General features: G+C 44.1%; 1 protein-coding gene across 1 annotated transcript; it reads left to right on the top strand.

Annotated features, from left to right (window-relative positions):
- Positions 1–1,418: 1,418 nt before the first annotated feature.
- brd7 (bromodomain containing 7) lies at positions 1,419–9,786 on the top strand. Its single transcript, XM_079166108.1, has 17 exons — positions 1,419–1,541; positions 1,939–2,132; positions 2,235–2,319; positions 2,407–2,464; positions 2,649–2,793; positions 2,966–3,076; positions 3,429–3,598; positions 4,441–4,555; positions 4,821–4,896; positions 5,180–5,287; positions 5,389–5,524; positions 5,839–5,950; positions 6,082–6,126; positions 6,879–6,966; positions 7,947–8,090; positions 8,678–8,818; positions 9,585–9,786. The coding sequence occupies exons 1-17, from the start codon at positions 1,493–1,495 to the stop codon at positions 9,647–9,649; spliced, it is 1,842 nt and encodes a 613-aa protein (XP_079022234.1). The 5' UTR covers positions 1,419–1,492; the 3' UTR covers positions 9,650–9,786.
- Positions 9,787–9,796: the final 10 nt, after the last annotated feature.

Below are 9,796 nucleotides of genomic sequence, written 5' to 3'. Positions count from 1 at the left end.
TAGTTTTGCATTAGATCGACACCTTTGGTGTAACACCAGGACTCTGGCAGCCTGCCACTTACTGTCAATCAAACACAAACACACCCTTGTTTCATTGAAACACAAACACACCCCTCCTTTCTATTAACAATAAACACAAACTATTAACGACTATTGCAGTGCCCGTGCCCGAATGCGTGGCCTTTGCTATTGCTGCTTGCAGCTGTCTCGAGAATCGCTGATACAAAATAACTTCCCACCCAACACGGTGCTTTCTTGGGTTCTCACCAATACATCTGCCATGAAATAGTTGCGTCACACAAGCAGTCGTGGCCACTCACGGTCAGAAACACCAGTGAAATACAGTCTGGTTTACGGGGAAAAAACACACTGCCTCAGGCCCACAACTAAAACAGCTATAGATTTATTTCAATGTTTAGATGTGAAAATTAGTGAATTATGTAATTATTCTCAACCATCGTACCCCGAAGTAACTAACAAAAGGCCCCCAAAGCACTTAAAAAATATGCAACTCAACTATACACTACATACTGTGTACTTCTACTTCAGAGGAACACATTCTAGTGACACAGAAATGTCGCTGGTAACGTTGTAGATTCCGATTTACTAACAAAATATAATGAAAATATGATTAATTGGGGTATAAGTTAGTATGGCAAAAACTTACACAATTTAAGTTGCATTGGTGGCCCTGCTCCTGGGGGTGGTCCGCTCGTACTCGTTGACTCCAGAAAGTGAAGAACAGTTCTGTTCACCCATCATGAGGAGGCCATCCAGCCTGTCACAAAATGTCTGCATTACAAATAGGACAACGAGTTTGAAAGACAAGGGCCTTTACCAAGCAGGTCTGATGAAATATGATATTGGGTTGCTTCTGCTTTATATATGTCACCTGTAAGCCTCTCAAATGTATCAAAGTGCAATACAGAACTAAACAGCTTGCCCTTTTAAGTGAGCGTGTTTGTGTGTGGATGCAGGTGTTGGTGTTGTCTGTCTCATACATTTAGAGATATTCTGTATTTACTTGAGCGCGAAGTGCAGAATTAACTCATCTGACCCAGTGGAGCTGATAGGAGCTCCTCGTCTTGCTCAACAGCGCTTTGGCTGAGCGAATGACGCTGACTGCTGTGGCTCTCTTGACGCTCCTTGTACTTGCAGAGAGGATGTCTTTAGAATTATTATAATTCAGTGTCAAATCCTCTCAATAAATGGTGCATAATGCGGACTGACAGTTAAAATCTGGAATCACAAGGGTACAAGGGCTTCAAGTTTAGCAGGGCTTAGTCCAAGTTAAATACTAAGCTTACTTAGCGACGCCCCCTACCGACGATAAATGGTGGTCAAATCACCCTGCGATGCCACCGCCACGCCGGCAGGTGGCGCTAGAGGCCTGCATTGATCTGCGCAGTTCCCTCCTCTGTACTACGGTGCTTCCGCAAAACCACAGAGATCAGAGAGAGCGATCAGCCGGTGCCAGATCAAAATACAAACAATGGGCAAGAAGCACAAAAAGCACAAGTCCGAAAAACACGGATATGAAGGTATTTCTTTCGCACATAGTTCGAGCACTTATCCACTTAAACTATTTGCTGATTTGTTTTAAATGCATTGCTGGACGCCCCGGCTTCGCTATTGTTAGCACGGCTATAAGCTAGTCGATCAGCTAGCATGCTGCTAGGCTAACATTAGCTACGGGGCTGAAATACCCGTTACTTCACTCGTTTATCTATTAATATGCCACAATTCGGTATGAATACAAGGCAGGCAATGTAAGTGTACAACACAGCGTTAGCAGTAGTTGCAACTTGCCCTTGCTGGGTGAGCTAGCTGTTAGCTGACTATTGTTTCCAGCATCTCTCAGCTGTCACGGGTCCCTCAGCTATCAACAGTTGCCTATGGTTAGCTCGATAATGCTGTTTGTTGGCTTCATATCCGCAGAGTACGGAGAGAGACCGCTGAAGCTGGTGTTGAAGGTGTCTGGAAACGAGGTGACGACAGGAAGCTCGAGTCTGGATACCTTTTATGACGAACAGCCGGCGGACTACGACAAACCCAAAGAGAAGAAGAAGAAAAAGAAGAAGGATAAAGAGAAGAGCTTAGGGTCTCCGGAGGATGACAGAGGAAAGAAAAAGGTAACGTGACGAAAGAACATACCTCCTTTCCTCTTTAAGGGGAAACTTAGTTTACACGGATCGTCCTCGTGTTACATTTCTTGTTTGTTTCTGTAATGCCAGATGACAAAGAAGAAGAAAGGACAGGAAGCAGAAGATGATGAACGGAGCAGGACCCCGATACGTTCAGAGCTGGATAAACTGGAAGGTAGTCTCTAATGTCTCTTTGTCCGCAGTTTATGTCAACACCCTTTCATGCAAAACCTCCCTTGATGCTTTGTTATTTTTCTCGTAGAAAAGGAACAAACTCCTCTGCAGGAAGCTTTGAACCAGCTCATCAGGCAGCTCCAAAGGTGCAGCATTGGTCATTTAGTGATACGACATAATTGTGTATCTGCTTGTTTATTTATGAGCTGTTGCACATTCAGCAGCAAGTCTCCTCACAGCTTCGTGTAAAGTTAGTTAGTGTATGCCTGGTGCTGTGAATAAGTACTGGACATGTGTGTGTGTGTGTGTGTGTGTGTGTTTTCTCTACAGGAAAGATCCCAGGGCGTTCTTCTCGTTCCCGGTGACAGACCTCATTGCACCTGGCTATTCTATGATCATCAGACGGCCTATGGACTTCAGTGCAATGAAGGACAAAGTGAAGAAGAATTACTATCAGTCGTTGGATGAAATCAAGGTATGTGTCTGATGTACACACAGGGGTGTTGTTGCATGCTAAGTAGACACACACAGCAAGATAAACATTCCATATCAACTTTATAGCAGGATGATACTCTCTTCTATGCATTTTGATCCTCAAGAGTTGCTTTTTTTTGTCACGTGTTTGATGTGTTTGTGTGTTGATTCAGGGGGATCTCAGGGTTATGTGCGAAAATGCCATGATTTACAACAAACCGGAGACGATTTACCACAAAGCAGCTAGAAAACTGTTACACTCTGGATTGAAGATCTTGAACCAGGTATGAAACTGAGGATTCAGGAAAAAAAAATCTCTTCGAGGGATCATACCAACTGCTAACGATTGTCCTGTTGTTCAGTTTATTGTGTTAAGAACATTCACTACTTCTTTAAACCCAGATGGTATTAACTGCACCACAAGCTTTCTTTACTAGTAGCAGCAGTGTTGTTTTTTGACTTTAACTTCCTACAGAGCACTGGAACAAAGTGACTTTGCTATAAAGCAACAGATGGGGGCAGCAGATTGCCTCTAATTGTAGCAGCAGCAGTAGTACCAACAGGTTTATCCATCATGTTCTCCTCTCTGCTCCTTCCTGATCCTAAGTCAGAAAAATACAACTTTGAATCCAATAGGAAAGACTGGAGAGCCTGAAGCAGAGCATAGACTTCATGTCTGGCCTCGACCCTTCTGCCAAACTGCCGGGAAAGACTGAGGACCAAGGGGGCACCAGCCTGGACCAGAACAGAGAAGGACCCTCGACCACAGGCACCAGCGAGAGATCCCAGACACCCAGCACACCCAGGTCCTTTAACCTGCTGACTTTAAGCTCATGTTTTCTTAAAGTCACCGTCATATGCCACTTCACCATAGCTGCTCTTAAGCTAGGAGTGCCAAGATGAAGGAATTGGTTCACTGCTTAATCCCCCGAAGCTTGATATTTTACACTATCCTAAGAGTATCTCTCGTGGCCAAAAGCGGTCTCTGATCTTGAACCAAAGATCCAACTACAATTCCCAGCTTGCCTGCTAAAATAAGTGGTGAACATACGATGAAATAGGATTTTCCTTTATTAGCCCCACAGCGGGGAGATGTGCAGTATTACAGCAGCAGAGACGTTAGTAAACATGTCAACACAGGTACGGTTGAGGTAACTAATCAGCCAGGACTAAAAATGCAGGACGCTGATGGATCCAGTTTTCCCGAACACTGTTGGTTTGTGAGCTTATTTCCCTCGACACTGAAGTGAAATTTGTTTTCTGCCGCTGGAGGCTGAGAATGTGAAGAATGCCTCGCAGCGTGCTGGGTCTTGTTCTCATTCAAGGCCGAACGCCTTTTAAATCCGCGTTGGTGCCCGGTGCTGTAACAGAACCTTTTGAATTGAAGTCATGTGTTGGTGAGGACTCGCTCAAGAGGAACAGCCGAAAATCTTAATGGCGTTTATTGACGTCAACGAAACGCTTCCAGGTAGATTATCTGAGGACTGAAAGCAGGATGTAGGCGTTTAATGAACAGACTCGCACAGGTTTTCTCCTTGCAGTATTTCGCTGCAGTGTGCATGTTTATTTATATTCTTGCCATAATAAAAAGCCTTTTCATTCAGGAACAAAGTGTCTCATCTGTCTCGTCTTTGTGTTTCATTTGCAGACAGGAAAAGGACTCCAAGGACGAGGCGGCAAAGGTAGAGAAAGAGCTTCAGGAAATCCGCAAGGTCATCGAGGAGTCTGGAGGAAAGCTGTCCAACAGAGTGCTGCAGTGTGATGTGAGGAAGCAGGGTGAAACTCTGGATTTATTACCTCTCAAATTCACATAGCCACTGTTAACGATAATCACGAATCCTGCTCTTACAAAATAACGACATAAAAAGAAAAGTAGGTAATGTTAAAGCCCTCAGTTAAGATAATATCCATACTTTTTTATTCTAGGTCCATCCCAAAGTTTAACCACAACACAGCTATTCCTCTTACTAAGGTGATTTTATTTTTATGGGTGTTTGCATTTAACGCTTTCATTTATTTGTTGTGTAGTTGGAGTTTGCAAGGCGAAAGTCTGACGGCTCCACCACTATGGCAATCCTCAACTCAGCTGATCCATCAGCAGGAGGTAGGTCCACCTTGAATCATAATAGAGCTCAAACAAATTCCAAATAAAATTAGTTTGTTTTTTTCAAGCAAAAATGTCCAAAAGTTCACTGGTTCCAGCTTTAAAAATGTGAAAAGGATTTTTTTTTTTACACACTTCTATTGAAAGCTGAATATCTTTTGATTATAGAGTGCTGCTTGGACAAAAAAAAGCAATTTGTAGATGTCGCAACATTTGCAGATGGGTCCTAAATATATGAAGAAACTCCTGACAGTTGGTAAAATGTCAGTGTTTCCTATTGCAGATGCTGGTTACTGTCCCGTGAAACTGGGCATGATGTCCAATCGGCTGCAGAGCGGTGTGAACAGCCTGCAGGGCTTTAGGGAGGATAAGAGGAACAGGATCACTCCAGGTAATGTGTGGCAGCGGCTTAATGTTTCTGCACATCGCTGATATCGCCTAGAATCAGGCCGAGAAGATAACGAGCTGTCTGTGTGCAACCCTTTTCCATAGTGTCCTACGTCAACTACGGGCCGTTCACCTCCTACGCACCCACCTACGACTCCAGCTTCGCCAACGTCAGCAAGGAGGATTCTGACCTCGTGTTCTCTCTCTATGGAGAGGAGGCCCAGCCGCTGGGCTCAGACAGGTATGTGCGGCACGACCACGGACGCACTCCAGCTCTGTGGCATTCACACAGAGCGTCACTTGAGGCATTCCGTGCCCGATTGCTTTCCAGATGTTTTTCTTTTTCACTCTGGGGGGGGAGAACTACGCTTGGTTTCATCTTCCTTCTATGGTGTATTCGACGGTCTCTTGTCTTTCAGTGTGTGCAGGGGGAGTGTCAGCGTTGTCAATATCGACTTCTCACTGTTCTTGGCTGAGAAAGTGATTCTGATTTTTAACTCTGCTTCTGCTTCAAAAACAACAGCTGTAAATGTTTTTCTGTGTGTGTTTTGGCAGCTTGTCAAAGTTCCTCGCCAAATCAGACGAGTATGTGTACAAACTGGCGGACAATGTTCTGGACGCAATGACGAACGGAGAGCATTCAAAAACCCTGAAGGAAGCTGTGCCGGTAAGCACCTATTGTGACCGCTTCAACTCATCCAAGTTGACTTTCTTCATGACCGAGTTAAACAGCACCGGATAGAAATCTAAGAGTATCCATTGGCTGAATGAGTTGTGTGTTTTTCGCCCGTCCGGCAGGTGGAGGAGGACACAAACGCACAAAAGGACGCGGAGGTCATGGAGGTGAGAGTTGACACCCGGATAAAAAACCTGTCCTGAGTGATAAGCACTCAGTAAATGGAAATAAACATCAAGTTCACAATGACAAACGTCAGCGTGTGCCATGTAACGCCAAACCGACGCCGTCCGCCCTCACCGGTGTTGGATGCGATGTTCGGAAAAAGGAGCTCCCGCTGCGGGGTCGTTCGGCGTACCGCACGTGTTCTCGCATTACGCCGCATGCGCGGGTACTTCATTTCATTTTGTCGTTAAAGATGGCCTCGGCAGACTGTTGCTACGTCAACCAGCTGTGTCAACATAGCGGGGGCCAGCCTTTAGCTGCGATCCATCCACGCATGGAAAGAACATTTCCCCTTCCAAAACACAGCGGTGCTACTCGCGCAGGGCCCGCTGTCAAAGAATTTGGAGAGGCCCATGTTTTCTTACAGTGCCCGCTGGCTGCGCGGCTGAATCGCTCCTCAGAGCAGCGGAGGAAACCAAAAGCACGGGCCCCTCCGTCAGGCACACAGCAAACCCTCTGTCCTGGCTGTTTGCTGTTCTTGGCCGCTCTCCAGCTCGCTCTCGTCCCCCTTCCCCGGGTTCTTGCAGCTTTTCATTAGGTTCGATTTTAGTGGAGCGAAGAAGCAGCATGACTAAAGAGGCTTCAAACGGTCTGGATGTTCCCTTGAAGCGTCAGCTGTCTAGTGTGGAATTCATTTTTCTAACCTGACTAAACATGGCTCCCCCCCCCCCCCCCCCCCCCTTGTCTCTCATAGGTAGTTAAACCCGAAGCATCCAACTGCAACAGGCTCGACTTCCTGCGCTCTGCTGCAGGCCTGCAGATGGCTGAGGAGCTCACTGGGGGTAAAACTTCTGTCTGCCTTAGTCTGTGTTGCCTATCAGGCTGCAACTAACACTATATTATAGATTAGGCTTATTTTTATATATCAGGGTATCTACAGGTATTGAAAGTCTTTCTCCAGCTTAATGGTAGATGTAGATTCAGTGAGCAACCATTTAGTCTATACGTCAGAATATTAGTTAAAAGATATTCACTTCACAATCAGGAACAGGAAGAATCGGTAAATCCTCACATTTGAGAAGCTGCAATTAGAGATTGTTTTGTTTGATTAGTGGCCTTTATGATTAGTCTTTTTTCATTGATTTTCTGTTGATCTATTATATAAATATGCATTTGTCTCCGCTCTATTTACAATGCATATCACATTGTGATTTTGCCTAAATACGAGTATAAACCTGCCACATGTGAGAACCAGACGTGAAATTGCATATGCACACTACAAATGACTCGTCGCTTTCTCAGTTCAGAATCAGACAGAAAACCAAAGAAGCCATTTCTTTTTTTTTTTTTTTGTCATTTTGATAATGAACTATACAACTGAAATAACTACCCACTCTCATGGAGGATCACAGATGTGATGTGCCCGACCCAGAGAGCAGGACACACATTGCTGAACCTGGGCAGCCCTGACTGCTTTATGTGTGGTTCAAAGGAATATGTGAACAAAGAGATTCATAATCACACTGTAAATGGTTTTGTCATTGAGGTCATTAAAAAAAAGAAAATCTGCCTTCATCTGAAGCAGTTTGAGCCATTTAGCCATTCAGCAATGCATTATGTATCCTCTTAGATCTTTGTAACAGCCCGTCAAAGTTTATTCTCTCAGCACTCCACATGTTAATGTAGGACAGAGAAAGAATGGATGTATTGTGTTCAATACGTGCAATCAAGGACCCGAGGAGCTACCGCAAGGTAACCGGAGGAACCCAGAGGAAGTACTAACGGTATGTGTGTTGCCCCCCCCATCACTGATCTATCACAGAGGCCCTGCACTTCCAGCAGAAATTGGACGAGACAACAAAGCTCCTGCGTGACTTGCAGGAAGCGCAAAAGGAGCGTCTGAGCACTAAGCAGCCACCGAACATGATTTGCTTGATGGCACCAACTGCCAAGGAACTGGAGCTGGGTAAGAGTCTGTTGTTCCCTCCACTCAAACCATCGGTAGACCAACAATCCATTTAACCTCTTAACCAGCCAGCCACCACGGAGGCGGTTTTGTCTATTAGCTTCAGACAATGATTCACAGCTACAGTGATACGATTCAAATCACCAACATTGACCTCATTCCCAGGGTTGTATTCCTCAAAGTGGCACAAACTCTTTCTGGTGTTGGTGTGTGCTAAAGGTTTGTCACTGTTCCTCAAAATAATAATGTTACCTTTGGACAGAGTCAGGCTAACCTTCCCCCTGGTTTTTAGTTATTATGCTAAGCTATGCTAACCGGCTGCTGGTGGTAGATTGATGTTAACCGTAGACATAAAGAATGGGATCAATCTTCTCATAATACTCTCACTAAGTAAGCAAACAAGTGTATTTCCCCAAAAGTCAAACTACTCCTTAAACGTAACACAGAACTCTGGCTAAAGGTTGAACGGATGACTGACTCCTATCGCCTCTGATTGGACCTAAATGTCTCTTCTTCCAATGCAAATAAACTCGCATGTCACCTCTTGTCATTGTGATGTTTCCTTTTGACGCTTCCTTTGTCTGCAGCTGAGAAGGTGACCGGGAACTTAGCCGAGTTGACTGGTCAGGTGGCCCCATGTGACGTCAGCAGCGTGTATGGCATCAGGAAGGCCATGGGCATCGCTGCTCCTCCAGAACCACCCGGGCCCTTCATTGACCTCACTACAGGTAAACACCTTACTGGACATGTGTGGAGTATAAACTACCACTCTGCTTTGTCTGTGTGTTCAATAACATCAGTAGTGGAATGGAAGGAAGTACAAACTTGAAGTACCTGTACTTAGTCTTTTCATGGCACACTGTACTTCTACTCTACTGCATTTCAGAGGGAAAGATTGCACCTTTTTATTAGCAGTTATGGGACATGCATGTTTTTTGCATACATAACATAAATAAGATTTGTTGAAGAAACCACCCAACACTATTTCCTATTGAATCTATCTTGTTGGACATAAAGAGCATTGTGAAGGTCACTTTTGGGCTCTGAGAACTTGTGACTAATATGATTTATACAAACCGTGCAATCAATCGACTAATGTAGAAAATAATCAGCAGATTAATCCATAATGGAAATATTCATGAATTGCAGCCCTTTATACAAAAGTTAAAAAGTAGCTTCACCTCAACCAACTACATGAATGCACGAGTAATAATCTGATAAAATATATAATAGTGTCACGGTCACAGGGGACATTTGTCTGCATACTTTTAATCCTTTAGGTACATGATTTTACTTGCATACGTTCACTTAAATAACAATTTCAATGACTTTTACTTCTAACAGTATTTTCTACAGTGAGATCTAAGTACATCCACTACCACTGACTAACATTTATTTGTCGGCTATTTGGGAAGTAAAGTCTGAACTTAAACTTACAAATACAGAGTCAGTCAGTAAGAACTTAGCACCTAATATACTTTTCAATGTTTTCAGTTCAGGAGACGGCTGAACCAATGGAGTCCTTGTCCGGTGGTCCAGTTCCAGTCATCACTGTATGATGAAATTCCATCCACCTTTACTGTTTGATAAGTTAAGTTTTGTATGAAAGGTGCTTTTTGTGTGACATTTGTATGCATTTCAGTCATTAAACCTCTTTTTTTTAATATATAAGTCTTGGCTCTTGTGAAATATTGTATGACAAACTG

This window comes from Pholis gunnellus (assembly GCF_910591455.1).
Source record: "Pholis gunnellus genome assembly, chromosome: 1".
In the NCBI taxonomy this organism is placed as follows: Eukaryota; Metazoa; Chordata; class Actinopteri; order Perciformes; family Pholidae; genus Pholis; species Pholis gunnellus.
The sequence above is the reverse complement of the archived record's forward strand: the minus strand, read 5'-3'. Positions and strand labels throughout refer to the sequence as shown.

Coding starts and splice junctions, on each gene's coding strand:
- brd7 (XM_079166108.1), top strand. CDS start 1,493: ATGGGCAAGAAGCACAAAAAGCACAAGTCCGAAAAACACGGATATGAA. Junction 4,897..5,179: donor AGCTGATCCATCAGCAGGAG/GTAGGTCCACCT, acceptor TTCCTATTGCAG/ATGCTGGTTACTGTCCCGTG. Junction 5,288..5,388: donor GAGGAACAGGATCACTCCAG/GTAATGTGTGGC, acceptor CCTTTTCCATAG/TGTCCTACGTCAACTACGGG.